Source organism: Myotis daubentonii, chromosome 3 (genome assembly GCF_963259705.1).
Source record: "Myotis daubentonii chromosome 3, mMyoDau2.1, whole genome shotgun sequence".
NCBI classification, from domain to species: domain Eukaryota; kingdom Metazoa; phylum Chordata; class Mammalia; order Chiroptera; family Vespertilionidae; genus Myotis; species Myotis daubentonii.
This window is the reverse complement of record NC_081842.1, coordinates 53,779,563-53,798,114: the sequence shown is the minus strand read 5'-3', so window position 1 is coordinate 53,798,114 and position 18,552 is coordinate 53,779,563. Positions and strand designations below refer to the sequence as shown.

General features: G+C 40.8%; 1 protein-coding gene across 13 annotated transcripts in view; it reads right to left on the bottom strand.

The window, feature by feature from the left end:
* DLG1 (discs large MAGUK scaffold protein 1) overlaps nt 1-18,552 on the bottom strand; it is a 308,802-nt gene that overhangs the window by 108,782 nt on the left and 181,468 nt on the right. For all 13 annotated transcript variants that reach the window (XM_059687457.1, XM_059687469.1, XM_059687460.1 and 10 more), the window contains one exon: nt 9,122-9,266. In XM_059687457.1, the coding sequence (XP_059543440.1) occupies nt 9,122-9,266 (145 nt within the window). The remainder of the gene's footprint in view (nt 1-9,121; nt 9,267-18,552) is intronic.

Genomic DNA, 18,552 nt, shown 5'->3' with positions numbered 1-18,552 from the left:
GCTTGCAGTGATTACCGGGACACTGAGACACCGGGCCTCTTAGGGTAAAACTGAGGATCAGCCATAGCTGTTTGCTCCACCCTGTTGATCACCTGAGACCCACCCGACTCAAGCTGTGCACAGAGGCTCTTGCATATGAAAAGTCTGGCCCTTTGCAATATGAAAATTACCTAACAAACTGCAGCCAGGTCAGAGAAATCCAGAACTTCCAAAAGAAGGCCCAAGGCTCCAAAGCTGCTTGCATTGCTTCACAGCTGGGCCTCATTTAGGCACATCCAAACCCCAAACGAAGAAGAGGAATCTATAGATTTCTCCATAGCTCCTGTTGGGTAGCCTCAGGCAGAGGCTAAATTAGCACCTCCTTAGAGATCCAAGAGCCAGTGTACCCAGTGGTCAGAGTGGGACCATCCAGATTACAACTCCTCAGATCCATAAGGGACACACTCAGGGGTAGACTCAATGAGCACCAAAGCCCCACTGAAGCAAATCTTGCCTCAGAAGAGTGTCTCCAGCACAAAAGTTCTCCCACCATAGACACAGCTGATTTTCATAGCCAATTGGCCTGAAAGTCAATTCCTCCTAGTGATACCTACAACAATCAAGTCTTAACTACAACAAGACTGTGCACAAAGCCCACAAAGGGGTGCACCAAGAGTGTCCACCTCAGGTAATTGGGGAGGCTGAGCCACTGGGCCCTATAGGACACTTAGCACAGAAAGCCACTCTATCAACACAGGGGAGCATAAAAAATGAGGAGACAAAGAAACAGGTCACAAATGACAGAAATGGAGGACAGCAAACTACTGGATATAGAGTTCAAAACCACACTTATAAGGTTTTTCAAGAATTTTCTAGAAACCGCCGATAAATTTAGTGAGACCCTCAAGAAATCTAGTGAGACCCTCGAGGATATGAAAAAGGACCAACTAGAAATTAAGCATACACTGACTGAAATAAAGAATATTATGCAGAGTTCCAACAGCAGAGTAGAGGAGCGCAAGAATCAAGTCAAAGATTTGAAATACGAAGAGGCAAAAAACACCCAACCGGAAAAACAAAAAGAAAAAAGAATCCAAAAATATGAAGATAGTGTAAGGAGCCTCTGGGACAGCTTCAAGCATACCAACATTCGAATTATAGGGGTGCCAGAAGAAGAGAGAGAGCAAGATATTGAAAACCTATTTGAAGAAATAATGACAGAAAACTTCCCCTACCTGCTGAAAGAAATAGACTTACAAGTCCAGGAAGTGCAGAGAACCCCAAACAGAAGGAATCCAAAGAGGACCACACCAAGACACATCATAATTAAAATGCCAAGAGCAAAAGACAAAGAGAGAATCTTAAAAGCAGCAAGAGAAAGAAAGTCAGTTACCTACAAGGGAGTACCCATACGACTGTCAGCTGATTTCTCAACAGAAACTTTGCAGGCCAGAAGGGAGTGGCAAGAAATATTCCAAGTGATGAATAGCAAGAACCTACAACCAAGATTACTTTACCCAGCAAAGTTATCATTCAGAATTGAAGGTCAGATAAAGAGCTTCACAGATAAGAAAAAGCTAAAGGAGTTCATCACCACCAAACCAGTATTATATGAAAAGCTGAAAGGTATCCTTTAAGAAGAGGAAGAAGAAGAAAAAGATACAAATTATGAACAACAAATACACATTCATCAACAAGTGAATCTAAAAATCAAGTGAATAAATAATCTGATGAACAGAATAAACTTGTGAATATAATAGAATCAGGGGCACAGAAAGGGAATGGACTGACTGTTCACAGGGGGGAAAGGGGTGTGGGTGGTGCGGGAAGAGACTAGACAAAAATCGTACACCTATGGATGAGGACAGTGGGGAGGAGTGTAAGGGCAGATGGTGAGGTGGGAACCGGGTGGAGGGGGAAAAAAAGGAACAACTGTAATAATCTGAACAATAAAGATTTAATTAAAAAAAATAAAAATGAGAAGACATATACTGGAATTTGCATGAGCATTTTAATGTCAGCAGAGAAACTATGCTCTCTGTCAGATCAATAAACCTTCCCACCCCCCCCTCCACCCCCCCCCCCCCGAAACAAACCCATTTTTATGCCTGGGTACCATATTTTGGTTATTATACATATTTTGATTACAATCACAACAGTGTGGCCCCATCTGGGATTTATGGTCACAACTTTAACTACGATTTTGTGCTTTTCTCCAGTCATGTTCTGCTTTTTAGGAAGCAGGAATGAAGATAGCAGAATGAACCAGAATTAGGATTCTGCCAATGAAAGAGGGGGCAAGAGAGAAATGTGCAAAGAAGTGAATATCATGACAAATTATGGAAGCTAAGCTTGAAAAATGGAGATACAAGGGGGCAACGCCAAGTGATAGCATGAAATGATTAAAGGTCAAAATGAGGACGAATTTTAGGATAGGAGTAAATGAAATAAAAAGTGTAGTAAGAGAATGGGATGACTTTAATCAAGACTGTAGAGGCAGTGAAGGTATTGATGATCAGATCTAAATTATTATCTTTGAAGCAAGTATCTGAGCTGGAATGGAGAGCAGGATAATTAAAAAGAAAAAGAACAGGAAACAAAGTCTCCAGGCTGTTGAATGAATTATCGGTGTGGATTCTGAATGGACATCACTAAGAATGACAACATGAACAGTAGTAGCAAAGAGAACAATGGGCCTGACACTAAAATCTTCAGTGACTAAAGCAGGATTAATGAAGAGGACACTAGATAACTAACATAAGGGACAGGAAATAAATTGAATAATCTGATGGCAACGGCTTTAGGAGAGCTAATAGGTAAAAATCATTTATGTAAACAAGTATTTAAACACAAATATTTAAGAAAAACACAAATTAATTATAGACTGCATATGTTGTATGAACATTAATTGAAAGTATACAACAAAATCCAGAATTGTAGTTTCCTAAGAAGAGAAGGGAATGGAAACAGAACATTATGATAAAGTTAAACTAGGAAGGTAAACTTCAATATTTTTACAATGTTCTATTACAACGATTTTCAAACTGGTGTGCTGCAAGAATTTTTAAAGCATGTAATACCTGACTATGTAGTCAAGGGTAATGACCTCTTTTCCCTTAGATTATCAAATAAAAAACTGACAAAAGCCAACATAACAATAGCTGTTCGGTGTGAATGCTCTGTCTTGAACTGTAAATATATAAGATCATATAAAGAGTTACATCTTATTGGTCACACAGCATAATAAGGCTGCATCTGATTGGTTAATTGTTGGTACCAGAAATCCTCATATACAATACTAGAGGCCCGGTGCACAAATTTGTGCATGGGTGGGTTCCAGATGGCCCACCCCAATGGGGGCCAGGCCAGCAGGGGTGAGGGGACGTGGGAGGTTGGCCACCAGCCCCAATTCCAATCAGTGCCGATTGGGGGCAGGGCTGGCCAAGGGGAAGGGCTATGGATGATTGGGAGGGCCGATCGGGGCTCCCACTGGGACAGTTGGCTGCTGCAGATAGCGAACGATCATTTGGGTTGTTCTGGTTGTTCCACTGTTCCAGTCGCTTGGTTTTTATATACTATAGATAAGCACCTGATTTTTAAAAAGTCACTTTGAAGCAAAAAAGGGTAGGTAATTACTATTTTTTTTGTAAATTGCCGGGAGCCGGTCCATCCTTGCTGTTTCAAGGGACCTGGCATATATGGCATACGGTTCTTAATATGTTTGTTCACCTTCTTGGCGCTGTGTTTTAACCACGGTCACCTCTCCGAGAAAGGTTGAATCCCCAGGTAGGGATTTTCCCCTGAAGTTAGGGAGGGAATAAAACCCCTCAACTAAGTGCCAGGCGGGTAATTAATCACTTTAACTATGAACAATCATGCTTAAGCTACATAATCTTTACTCCCTGGAATGGAGATAAGAAACGCCCTAACCTTTGTAATAGAGATTGATAGGATTGAATCAACTGGTATAAATACAGATGTAACAAGACAGCAACACACACAACTTAGAAGTCAGAACTCAGAAGACAGAACCTACACAGAACCTACAGACAGAAGAACTTCGCTGGAGAGAACATGGCAAAAGATCCTGGACTGAACCTGACTACAGAAATATGGCAAGAGAACCTGACTAGAACCTGGTGACCGAACCTGGCTGGAGATCCCTGGAGAACCTGGAGAACCTGGCTGGAGAACCTAGCGAGGGAACATGGCTACAGAACCTCGCTGGAGATCCGAAGCAGAACCTCTCTGGAGATGGAGACCAGAACTTGGCTGGAGATCCTGGCTAGGCTGCTGATCAACTGAACGCTGTCTCCATGTCATTCCTTCTTCGCCGACTCCATCTATGCCTTTGGGAACCCCTGGACCTGCTGGAGTTGGACCCCAGCAGTAAATCCATAAAAATTATACCTATTTCTTTGGTCAGATCAGCAAAACATATATCTTTCTTAGTAATTAGTTTGTGTGTGCCATGAGATGAAAAAGGTTGAAAATCATTGTTCTATTAGTTCAATAACAGATGCCTCTAGGGAAAACAACAAAACATTATTTAATTACTATTCTTTCGAACTAGCTCTTCCACTTTTAAAATGTCATATTATAAATAAAAAGGACTAATTCAATAAAAAATAATATTTTTCAGTTCAATGTATTTGTAAGAAGCAGCCTGGCTATTTGTATATTTGACCATAAACAGGACACCAATTCTGAACTTGTGGACCAATTGTTCCAAATGTGCACATAAGTGTCCCTTTCCTGGTCCCCACCCCATCAGTTTGTTCTCTGCATCTAGGGGTCTGGTTCTATTTCACTTCATTTATTCATTTGTTTTTCTTAAGATTCTACATATAAGTGAAATCATGTTATTTGTCAGACTTCTTTCACTTAGCACAATACCTTCTAGGTCTATCCATATTATTGTAAATGGCAAGATATCATTCTTTTTATTGCTGAGTAATACACATAGTTGTCTTGAACAGATAAAGCAACATAATAAATAAGATTGATACTCAAATTGGTGATTTGCTTGTTATTGAATTTGCAAGCACAAATAAAAATACATTAAGTCCTTATAGATTTGTGCTAAAAATCAACTGTATGTAAGAATTTTAAACAAGTAGCAAAGTTTTTTCCTGACACAAATGAAATATAAGACATTATTCTTGTCCATTAAAGAGACTGAATACTATTAGTGAAATACTATTAGTTATACTTGAGTAAATAAGAACTCAATGAGCAGATAATAAAGATGTACCACTGGAGGACAGTAGATACATTTCAAAATATAATTTGTATTTTTTAAAAATATACATTTTAATTAATTCCTGAAAGGAAGGGAGAGAGAGAGAGACAGATAGAAACATCAATGATGAGAATCACTGATTGGTTGCCAAGTCTTGCACGCCCCCTACTGGGACTGAGCCTGCAACGCAGGCATGTGCCCTTGACTGGAATCAAACCCGGACCCTTCAGTCCGCAGGGCGACAATCTATTCACTGAGCCAAACCAACTAGGGCTATAATTTGTATTTAACTTACAATAATTACTGGTGATAATGAATTTTGCCAAATTTAAAATTGGAAATATTGCCACTTGCAAAATTCACAGATATCTCTACAACTTAAAATAGAAAAACCTGGAAAAGGATATTAAAAGGAATACATTAAAGATCTTTACTACACATGGTGCTTCTAAAATGAACTCAATGCACCAAACGAAACTTTCATTTTGTAACCAACACTAATACATTAAAATAGATTTAAATCTCATCTCAGCTTGTACATTAAAAAAACTGACAATAAAATAGGAAACATAACATAAATAAGTACTTTCATAACAATTCAATTCCAGGCAACACAACTGTATTGTACACAAATATAGTTAGGGAATACAGTAGGAGCTTGACGTATAGAAATAATGTCTGTGTGCACATAGTTGAGACTATAGAAAAGCCCAAGTGTTTGAAATACTGTATTTTAATTAGTGTTTCTCAATGTGTGGCCATGAATCAGCAGCACTAGAATCATTAGAATTACCATGCTTGTTAAAAGAATCAATTGCTTGTTTAAATAAATTTCTGTACTCCCAAACTATTAAAACAAAACAAGAATCTACATTATTTGCAAATAACCTTTGGCAACTGCTATTTACATAAAAGTTTGAGAATCAATGCTTTAAATGTTAATAATTGCTGCTATAAAACACTAAAGGTGAAAAGCCCCACCCTCATTATGAAGATTCTGACTTAAAATTGATCTTTAAAAACTATTAGGTTAAAATGCTTAGTAGTTCCTTTAAAAATATTTGTATAATGTCTTAACTTTATATTGTAAACTTTTTATAAAAATACACATAACATCTAAGGATATAGGGGAACCAAGATGGTGGCATAAGTCAATGCTGGTACTTGCCACCTCCAACAATCACAACAAAATTACAACTAAAATACATCATTCAGGACCACCTGAAATCTGGCTGAATGGAAGCCCTACAAGTAGAGAAGTAAAGAAGAAAGCACACTGAGACTGGTAGGAGGGGAAAAGGCATGGAAAAGGCTGGTACTATGCCCATGTGTAGCGTGTTTTTAATTGGGAAGGATATTGTGGCTACGAAGGCCTCCTGTGAGGAGAAAGAGGTCCCAGCCCCACACCGGACCCACAGCCAAAGATTCGAGAGCGGGAAGAGAAGTCCCCGTAACTTTAGGCTGTAAAAACCAGTGGTAATTGGGCTGAGTAACACGGAAGCTGCTACAGAGCCAGGCAGTTCTTCTTAACGGGCCAGCACACGGACTTGATCCCTCTGGGCTACAGCACTGGGGCAGTGGCTTGAAAGGAACCTGGGACATTCAGGGAGGAACTGCATTGTCAGGCATCAGGGCAAGAACTCAGGTGCAGCTTTCTCCCAGACAGGAGATCTCACAGGGATCCTTGTTCCCATGCTGGGACCTCCCCTCAACTCCAGAGCTGACCAGCAGCCATATCTGAGTTTTCATCAGCTTGTCTCACACAGCTTGCTCCCCCTGGTGATTCCCTGAGACCCCACCCACCCAATTTTCAGCCCCCTCCCTCCAAGCTGTTTGCAGCAGCTATTGCATATGAATGGCCTGTTCTGGTTCAGGCTACAGACTTCCCTAAAATTTCTCAAACAAGCAGTAGCTGGCATCAGTGTGCCTCATACCTTTCAGTAAGAGGCCCAACACCCGGCACTAGCATCAGCCTGCCTTGCTTCAGAGCTGGGCCTTGCCTGGGCACTTCCAGGCCTAGTACAAGTAGCAGCTTTCTGCAGATTACTCTGCAGCTCCTGCTGGGTGGCCCCAGGCAGTGGCTGACTTTGCACCTCCAGGAAGACCCATGAGCCAGTGCACCTGGTGGACAGCTTCAGACCATAGAAGATTACAACTCTACACATCCACAAGTGACACACTCAAGGGGAAGACTCAGTGAGCACCAAAGCACACTGAAGAAAGTCCTGTGGAGTGTCTACTGCACAGCAGCTCTTCCACTGTAGTCACAGCTGGTCCTCACAGCCAATTGGCCTGAAGGTCAATTCATCCTGCTGATGCCAACAGCAATCAAGGCTCAACTACAACAAAACTGTCCACACAGTCCACACAGGGGTGCACCTAGAGGGCCCAGCTCAGGTGACTGGGGAGGCTGAGTCACTCAACCCAAGAGGACAACTACTACACAAGGCCACTCTACCAATTCCAGGAGACATAGCAGCTCTACAGAATACACAGAAACAAACACCAGGAAGCAGCCAAAATGTGGAGACAAAGAAACAGGTCACAAATGAAAGAACAGAAAAGTCTCCAGAAATAGAACTAAATGAAATGGAAGCAAGCAAACTACTAGATACAGAGTTCAAAACAGTGGTTATAAGGTTGCTCAAGGATCTTAATGAGAGCTTCAAGGGAATTAGTGATATTTTCAAGGATCTTAGTGAGAATTTTAAGAACCTTAGTGAGAACATCAAAGACATGAAAAAGGCCCAGTCAGACATTAAGCATACACTTACTAAAATAAAGAATAATTTACAGGGATTCAACAGTGGAGTAGAGGATTCTGAGAATAAAATGAATGATTTGGAATATGAGGAAGCACAAAACACCCAATCAGAAGAGCTAAAAAAAAAAAAAAATAATCAAAAATATGAAGATAGTGTAAGGAGCTTCTGGGACAACTTCAAGTGTACTAACATTCGCATTATGGGGGTGCTGAAGGAGAAGAGAGAGAGCAAGATCGTGAAAACCTCTTTGAAGAAATAATAACAGAAAACTTCCCCATACCTGGTGAAAGAAATAGACTTACAAGTCCAAGAAACGCAGAGAATCCCAAACAAGAGGAATCCAAAGAGGCCCACACCAAGACACATCATAATAAAAATGCCAAGGGTTAAAGACAAAAAAAGAATGTAAAAAGCAGTCAGAGAAACACAGTTAGTTACCTACAAGGGAGTGCCCATATGACTGTCAGCTGATTTCTCAACAGAAACTTTGCAGGCCAGTAGGGAGTGGCAATAAATATTCAAAGTGATGAACAGCAAGGGGCTACAACCAAGATTACTCTATTCAGCAAAGGTATCATTTAGAATTGAAGATCAGATAAAAAGCTTCACAGATAAGCAAAAGCTAAAGAAGTTAATCACTATCAAACCACTATTACATGAAATGTTGAAGGGTAATCCTTAAGAAGAGGAAGAGGAAAAAGAAGGAGGAGGAGGAGAAGGGATAAAAAATATGAACAATAAAATGGCAGTAAATACATATCTATCAACAATTGAATCTAAAAATCAAAATAAACAAACAAGAAATCTAATGAAAATAAGTGATGAATATAACAGAACCAGAGGCATGGAAGCATGGAACAGACTGACTAATCTCAGAGGACAGGGGGAAGGAGGGGAGCGAGAAGAGATTAACCAAAGATCATATATGCATATATGCATTACCTATGGGCACAGATAATAGGGTAGTGAAGGCCTGAAGTAGGGTTGGAACTGGGTGGAAGGGGACTATAGGGGGAAAGAGGGGGACATCTGTAATACTCACAATAATAAAGATTAAAAAAAAAAAGTTTACTACAAGGAGACTAAAAAAAGTATTTAAGGCAACAATAACATAGATGAAAGCAAAGGGACTTACAGTTAGTGATATCAGGTGGTGCATAGCCATCATTCATATACATACTTGTAGGTTTTGCCACTTTCAAATAAACAAAATCAGATGTGTTTTTTAAAGCAGTCACTGCTTCTTCATGAGTAACTTCTTCTAAACATACACTATTCACCTAAAAGAAAATCACCAAGACATTTATTTTAAAACATGTTCACTTGCTTTCTGCTTTTTGGTGGTAAATATTTACATCAAAGATAAGAAAAATATGGGATTGATATAAGGACTATAAAGGTGTGTGGAAAGAAAATACCCATTTTTATTGTCTATGATATTAGAAAGTTTATGATAAATGAAGTTGAACATCCAGCCTAATCCTTTGATTAGGGCTCCCACACACTCTTAGGCATTGAGGAATGTGTGTAGGTATATTTTAGTTTTTTTTTTTAATTTATTTTATTTTTTTAATTAAATCTTTATTGTTCAGATTATTACATTTGTTCCTCTTCCCCCCACCCCCATAACTCCCCTCCTCCCAGTTCCCACCCCACCCTCCGCCCTCACTCCCCACCCACTGTCCTCATCCATAGGTGCACTATTTTTGTCCAGTCTCTTCCCGCATCTCCCACACCCCTTTCCCCGCTAAGAATAGTCAGTCCATTCCCTTTCTATGTCCCTGATTCTATTATGATCACCAGATTATTTATTCACTTGATTCTTAGATTCACTTGTTGATAGATGCATGTTTGTTGTTCATGATTTGTATCTTTACCTTTTTCTTCTTCTTCCTCTTCTTAAAGGATACCTTTCAGCATTTCATATAATACTGGTTTGGTGGTGATGAACTCCTTTAGCTTTTCCTTATCTGTGAAGCTCTTTATCTGACCTTCAGTTCTAAATGATAGCTTTGCTGGATAAAGTAATCTTGGTTGTAGGTTCTTGGTATTCATCACTTTGAATATTTCTTGCCACTCCCTTCTGGCCTGTAAAGTTTCTGCTGAGAAATCAGCTGACAGTCGTATGGGTACTCCCTTGTAGGTAACTGATTTTCTTTCTCTTGCTGCTCTTAAGATTCTCTCTTTGTCTTTTGCTCTTGGCATTTTAATTATGATGTGTCTTGGTGTGGTCCTCTTTGGATTCCTTTTGTTTGGGGTTCTCCGCGCTTCCTGGAGTTGTAAGTCTATTTCTTTCAGCAGGTAGGGGAAGTTTTCTGTCATTATTTCTTCAAATAGGTTTTCAATACCTTGCTCTCTCTCTTCTTCTGGCACCCCTATAATTCGGATGTTGGTACACTTGAAGCTGTCCCAGAAGCTCCTTACACTATCTTCGTATTTTCGGATTCTTTTTTCATTTTGCTTTTCCAGTTGGGTGTTTATTGCTTCTTCGCATTTCGAATCTTTGACTTGATTCTTGCGCTCCTCTGGTCTGGTGTTGGGTGTCTGTATAATATTCTTTATTTCAGCCAGTGTATGCTTAATTTCTAGTTGGTTCTTTATCACAACATCGAGGGTCTCATTAGATTTCTTGTAGATCTCATTAAGTTTATCGGCAGTTTCTAGAAACTTATTGAAAGACCTTAAAAGTGAGGTTTTGAGCTCTATATCCTCCATTTCTGTCATGTTTCTTTGTCTCTGCATTTTTTATGTTTTCTTGGTGCTCCCCTAGTGGTCTTTGTGCGCAGTTTTGTTGTAGTTAAGCCTTGATTGTTGTAGGTATTACTGGCGGGGATTTGGCCTCCAGGCCAACTGGCTATGAGAATCAGCTGTGTCTGCAGTGGGAGAACTTCTGTGCTGGATCTCTAGGGCGGTGCTAATCTAGCGTTTGCCTGAGGCTATCTGGCAATGCCTCTGTGCAGGGCTTGGGCGGGGCGGGTCCCCGGGGATCTACAGGGCGGGCCGGAGTGAGCAGTTATGGCTGCTCTCAGTTCCGTCCCTAGGGGCTCTGCCTCACAGAGTCCCAGCAACCGCTGCAAACCTCGGAGAGAAAGCTGCCCTCGAGTTCCGACCGAAGCCAGACAGTCCCGCTTCTCCCGTTTGAGTCTGGGTCCCTAGAGACTCACCCGGATCTGGAGCTCAGAGTCTGTGACTCCCTCCTGATTGAAAACAACAACCGCGCCCTCTGCCGCCAGCCCGCTCTGCACCTGAGTATTTCACTTCAGCACTGCGCCTCCTCTGAGGCTGGGTATGATATTCTCTTTCCTCCTAGTTGTAGAATTTCCACTCAGCCAGCCTTCCTGTGGTTCTGGATGATGTCCGTTCCGTCTTTAGGTGTATTTTTGAATTGGTTGTTCGAGGCAGAAATCTCCGGCGTTAACCTATGCCACCATCTTGGTTTTCCTCTGGAGTCTCTTTTCAGTTTTGTTTTTTTAAAGAAACTGAAACCGTAAGGTTTTTGTTCTGCAACTTGATTTTTAATATAAGGTATCTTAGAGGTCATTCCATGTTGGGCCACAAAGAATTATCTCACTTAAAAAACTTTTGTACAGTACCCCATTGTGGAATTCTATTATAATTTTTAAGCCATTCTAATCTTAACAGATTATTTAAACTGTTCTTCTACTCAGCCCTTTGCAAACACTGAATATTATCAATTTACCATATAAACAGAGCCTGCAAAATTGTGCATTTTAATTTGTACATCAATTTTATTTAAATTTTTTAAAAAATATATATTTATTGTTTTCAGAGAGGAAGGGAGAAAGGGAGTGATAGAAACATCAATGATGAGAGAGAATCATTGGTCGGCTGCCTCCTGCACCCCCCCACTGGGGATCAAGCCCGCAACCCAGGCAAGTGCCCCCAATCGAACGTGGGACCCCTCAATCCACTGAGCCAAGCCGGCCAGGGCTATATTTAAATTTGCATTTCTACTGGTAATAGTCAAGTTGAGATTTTTTTTCAATTATTTATTCACCATTCATCTATTTTCTGTGTAAAAGCAGAATTGATTTTTAGGTGGTGATGGTGTATCCTGCAACCTTGGTAAACTTGTTTATTAGTTATGTTAGGTTCCATAGGATTTTCTTTTTTTTTTTTTAATTAAATCTTTATTGTTCAGATTATTACATTTGTTCCTCTTCCCCCCCCCCATAACTCCCCTCCTCCCAGTTCCCGCCCCACCTTCCACCCTCACTCCCCACCCATTGTCCTCATCCATAGGTGCACGATTTTTGTCCAGTCTCTTCCCGCATCTCCCACACCCCTTTGCCCTGCAAGAATAGTCAGTCCATTCCCTTTCTTTGTCCCTGATTCTATTATAATCACCAGTTCATTCTGTTCATCAGATTATTTATTCACTTGATTCTTAGATTCACTTGTTGATAGATGCATATTTGTATCTTTGTTCATAATTTGTATCTTTACCTTTTTCTTCCTCTTCCTCTTCTTAAAGGATACCTTTCAGCATTTCATATAATCCTGGTTTGGTGGTGATGAACTCCTTTAGCTTTTCCTTATCTGTGAAGCTCTTTATCTGACCTTCAATTCTGAATGATAGCTTTGCTGGATAAAGTAATCTTGGTTGTAGGTTCTTGGTATTCATCACTTTGAATATTTCTTGCCATTCCCTTCTGGCCTGTAAAGTTTCTGTTGAGAAATCAGCTGACAGTCGTATGGGTATTCCCTTGTAGGTAACTGAGTTTCTTTCTCTTGCTGTTTTTAAGATTCTCTCTTTATCTTTTGCTCTTGGCATTTTAATTATGATGTGTCTTGGTGTGGTCCTCTTTGGATTCCTTTTGTTTGGGGTTCTCCGCACTTCTTGGACCTGTAAGTCCATTTCTTTCACCAGGTGGGGGAAGTTTTCTGTCATTATTTCTTCAAATAGGTTTTCAGTATCTTGCTCTCTCTCATCTTCTGGCACCCCTATAATTCTGATGTTGGTACGCTTGAAGCTGTCCCAGATGCTCCTTACACTATCCTCGCATTTTCGGATTCTTTTTTCATTTTGCTTTTCCGGTTGGATGTTTTTTGCTTCCTCGCATTTCAAATCTTTGACTTGATTCTTGCGCTCCTCTGGTCTGCTGTCGGGCGTCTGTATAATATTCGTTATTTCAGTCCGTGTGTGCTTAATTTCTAGTTGGTTCCCCAATATAAGATCGAGGGTCTTATTAGTTTTCGTGTAGAGCTCATTAAGTTTATCGGCAGCTTCTAAACAGTTCTTGAGAGACCTTAAAAGTGTGGCTCTGAACTCTATTTCTTCCATTGACAATTTTGTCCTGTTTCTTTGTCTCCGCATTTTGTTATGCTTCCTTGGTGCACCCCCTAGTGGTCTTTGTTCGCAGTCTTATAGTTAAACCTTGATTGTTGTAGCTAATACCAGGGAGGGTTTGACCTCCAGGCCATGTGGCTATCAGGATTTTCTATATACATTATGACATAACCTACAAATACAGTTGTACATTTCCTTCTCAATCTGAATGTCTTTTTCATTCTTTGTTGTCCTATCAGTGCAACAGTGAATAGAAGAGGTAGTTTGTGTCTTTCTTAAGAATTTATCCATTTTATCTAAGTTATCTAATGTGTTGGTTGCCATATAGTTGTTCATAAATAAAAGTGTTCCCTTATGTCTCTTCTTTCATTCCTACTTTTAGAAATGAGTCTTTTTTTTTTCTTTGTCAGTCTAGCTAAATGTTTGTCAATTTTGTTAACTTTTCAAAGAATCCAGTTTTGGTTTTGTTGATCTTCTCTATGGTTTCCCTACTGACTATTTCATTAATTTCTGCTCTAATCTTTATTATTTCCTTTCTTCCTTCTGCTAGCTTTAAGCTTAGATTGCTCTTCTTTTTGGTAAATTTTTTTGGCAAAGAAATACTATAAATTTTTCTAATGTCTTAAATTAGAATGTACTAAATAAACAAATATTTGGTTTAGTATACTTTTTATTGTCCTAATTTGTACCTTTATAATCAACAGCAGGAGAGTTTTCATGTTTTGACAAAAATTTCTAAATTTTTGTCAAACCATAACTTTCCCCACTGATTATTAGTATTGCCTTTCAGGGTTTCAGCTGCATAAATTTTTATGGTCCTAAATTATTGTGTATAGTGAGGACTTCTTGCATTTTGAAATACATAGCTGTGGTATATTGTTCCTTTGGTGGCCTGCAATGGGCCATACATCTTGGTATTCATACCCTTGTAAAATCCCTTCCCACAGTGAATCTTGCTTGGCCTTGTAACTAGCTTTAGCCAATGACATAATAGTAACTGATGTAAAGAGAGGGTTGATAAATGCCATACACTGGAGCTTGTCTTCTTGGAAGGCTCTCTCTTGGTATGTCCCTGTTGGAACCTATCATCCTGTGAGAAGTCCAACTTAGCCATGTGGAGAGGACACTAGAGAATTAAACACTTGGCTAACAGCCCCAGTTGAGCAACCAGCTGACAGCCAACAACAATTTATCCACCATATGTGAGTCAACCAACTTCAAAGTGGATCCCTGGCCCTAGCTGAGCCACCCCAGTTGATACTATGTGGAGTAGAGATAGGCTGTTCTGGCAAGCCCTACCCAAATTGCAGAAGTGTAAGCAAGTAAATGATTGTTATTGTTTTAGTCACTGTTTTTTTATTTTTATTTTTAGGCAGCATTAGCTAGCTAATGAGTTGACAAGATGTGTTAAGGGAGTCAATGTGGAGTGTGAAAGAAAGAGGATTATCCAAAAGTTTTAGACCTGGTCAAATAGAAAGATAAAGTTCCCATGTAATGAGATGTGAAGAATGTGCAAAGAGAAGGAGTTGAGGGTAATGAGTGGGGGAAGTACTTAGAAGTTTATTTTTAGATATATTAAATTTGAGATGACTCTTGGAGACATATAAAAGGAAACTAGATAAAATCTCAGGGCTTTTCAAATGTTTTGACAAAAGCAATGTTAAACATTTATATATTTCATTTATGCACAAAAAGGGTGTGTCTGTGTGTGTGTAAAAATAAAACTTAAGTTCAGAAAACAATACTTAGTATTATCATATGCAAATGAACCCATTAAATCAAAGAGAGAAGAGAAAAAATACAAGGACTGAGCCTGGATCATTTCATGTTTAGAGATTAGGGAGAAGATGCACCCAAAATGAGAATGAGAAGTGACTAGTGAGGTAAGCAAAATACCAAGATAGAAGGTGACTATTCAGCAAAATGAAAAAGTGTTTGAAGAAGGAAGAAGGTATGTAAAATGCTTGATGTGTCAATTAATATGAGAACTAAGAATACAATGACTACCAAAGCCACACTCAATGGTGAATCAACATAAATTGTTGGCTCCCTACCACTAAAATTGATTCTGAGGAAACCATAAAGGAAAACATGGTATCCAAGAAATTAAAAAATAAAAGAAAGAAACCCATTGGAAAAAGACTCTTTTGAACTGGTAAATATAGGTGTAGTGCTGTAGTGTGTGTGTGTGTGTGTGTGTGTGTGTGTGTGTGTGTGTGTGTGTGTGTGTGAGAGAGAGAGAGAGAGAGAGAGAGAGAGAGAGAGAGAGAGAGAGAGAGAGAGAGAGACAATATGTGTGTGTATGCAGGTGATGATGAGAAGGTTTTGGTTGTAGCTTGGGGAAGAGTAACAAGTCATAGCTGTGACAGGATAAGTTAGTGAAAAGCATTTCAAGGTCAGTTCCTCCTCTTCCCCATCATTAACTAAAAAATAATCAGTCCATCTCCTTGCTGTAAAAATAAGCAGTACTGGACAGCATTTATATATTGCTGATGGAAATGTAAAAATTTTTACAAGGAGTTTGGAAAACATTATGATAGTTTTGTAAAATATTACTGATAGACTGTGATCCATTCAATTCCACGTTTAAAGAGTTAAGTGAAAATTTTGTACCCTGTACAATGTAGTAGAACATACAAAAGGTCTTCCTAGCAGAATTATTCATAGTACAAAAAAGAAAGAAAAAGAAAAGAAATAACCCAGTTCACCACTATATATGTGTCTTTTCAGATTCACTTCAGTCTACTTGCCCACTAGGGTTTGGCTGATTGCTTAGTGGACTCCTGGCTACTTCTCCTCTCACCTTGCCTCCTACGATTCATTACCAGCTCTTTCAACCTCTTCTGCAGTAAGGACTGGGCTTGGGCATGGTTGATGTGTTCCACATAGTAGGAGCTGTAACACATCAGAAGCCCATATTTGACTTGCTTAGACTACTAAGGCTCTACCTAGCTTTTCCCACCATTTCTGAGTTCAGGGGAAGTGCTGTGCCACAGAGTGAGTAAGCTGGCTTCCCTAGAATTTGCCCAGAGGATTGGGTAACACAGTCCAAAAATAAACTCCCATGGGCATGGACTAATTAACAGGAGACAGAGGACTAAAAAGGCTAGCAGAGAAATCCTTCCTTTTCCCTCATGGCTGGTTCCACATGACCTGCCTGGAAGACTGTCCTACATGATAAGCCATCAACTACATGTTCTTACGAAATTATAGCCAGCTCAGAAACATAGAATCTGGTATAAGCTTTCCCTCATTCTCTGCCTCACTTTTTATTTTCACTCACTCTTCTAGCTTTGCTGCGATTCCACCACCTCATTACACATACTTAGTATAGGAGCTCTGCTTTAGGTTTTGCTTTTCTAGGGAACGTGCATAGGCTAAGACAGTTACTGATGAAGATTCGATAAATAAACTGTGGTATAGTCCCAGAATAGACTATTATTTAGAGGTAAAATGGACAAATTTCAGCTCTAGGCAACAATATGGATAAGTCTTAGTACAGTGATGGCGAACCTATGTCACGTGTACTCATTTTTTTGGTTGATTTTTCTTTGTTAAATGGCATTTGAAAATATAAAATAAATACCAAAAATATACATCTTTGTTTTACTATGGTTGCAAAAATCAAAAAATTTCTATATGTGACACGGCACCAGAGTTAAGTTAGGATTTTTCAAAATGCCGACACACCGAGCTCAAAAGGTTCACCATCACTGTCTTAGTAAAACAATATTTAGTGAAAAAATGTATTAAAAGACTACATATAGCATAATAGCCTTAAAAAATTTTTCAAAACAAATACTGAATGAAATATTTAAACATATACATATGTGTATCTACACTAATAAAAGAGAAAAATGGTAATTGGCGTACGACGATACCCTTTTCATTGGCTAATCAGGGCTATATGCAAATTAACTGCCAACTAAGATTGACAGTTAACTGCCAACAAGATGGCAGTTAATTTGCATATGTAGGCACAATGCAGGGAGGCGAAAGGGAAAGCAGGAAGAAGCCCCCTGCCACTGACAGTGATCGGAAACCCAGGGGGGAGCTAAGAGCTGGGGGGCAGGGCAAAGGCGGCCCTGGGGCCGCCTTTGCCCTGCCCCCCAGCCATGATCGGAGAATCAGGTGCCTTTTCCGCCCTGGCCAGTGATAGCAGGAAGTAGGGGTGGAGCCAGCGATGGGAGCTGGGCACGGTCGAAGCTGGCAGTCCCGGGAGCTAGGGGTCCCTTGCCTGGGCCTAAAGCGAAGCCCACGATCGCAGGGCCGCTGCAGCTGTGGGTCCCCGCTGCCCGGGCCGGACGCCTAGGCCAGAGGCGTCAGGCCTGGGCAAGGGGCCGGTCCTGCGATTGGAGGGTGATGGGGGTCAATGCCTGAGGTCTCCCAGTATGTGAGAGGGGGCAGGCTGGGCTGAGGGACACTCCCCCCCGCCCCACACCCAGTGCACGAATTTCGTGCACCGGGCCCCTAGTATGTATATATATATATATATATATATACACACACACACACACACACACACACACACACACACACACACACACACACACATCTATTTATATAAAGAGCCAGGGTCCGCAACCAATGAAGGCTTGACCAAGTGGGAGGCGACTAGCGAGCGGCTGAACTCCACGAGGTTCCTGGTGGCCGAGTGTGCAGAGCGGGGTGCGGGCGTGTGGGTGTGTGCATGAGCATGGACCAGAGCGACACACACTCACACACCCACATCCACACAGGGCCCTCGGCTGCGCCACCTGTGCCTCCCTGCACTTCACCCTCCAGCCCGGATCCTCCTGGTCTCGCCTCCCGTCGATGCAGCGGGAGTCAGTCTGGGGAAACTTTCTCAGACTTGTTTGGTGCTGGGACTAAATGCATCCGAGCTCAGGGCAAGCTCCACGGAGGTTCCTGGCGGCGAAGGGTGCAGAGCGGGAGTGAGGGTGTGTGGGTGTGTGCATGAGTGTGGACCCAAGCAACACACACTCACATACCCGCACCCACAGGGCCCTCCACCTCGCCACCCGGCTTCCCTGGACTTCACCCTCCAGCCCGGATCCTCCAAGTCCCGTGCCAGGAGGTCGCTCTAGTTCAGCAAGAGTTTGTGATTTGCCCAAGGCGCATTGAACAGTTTTCTCTTAAACCGTTTGTGGGAGTGTAATCTGATTTAAAACCAATGGACTAAACAAACAGCAGCACTTTATGGAAAGTCAATTTAGAAATGTGGATCAAAACTCAAGTGAATTAGCTTTGGGCCA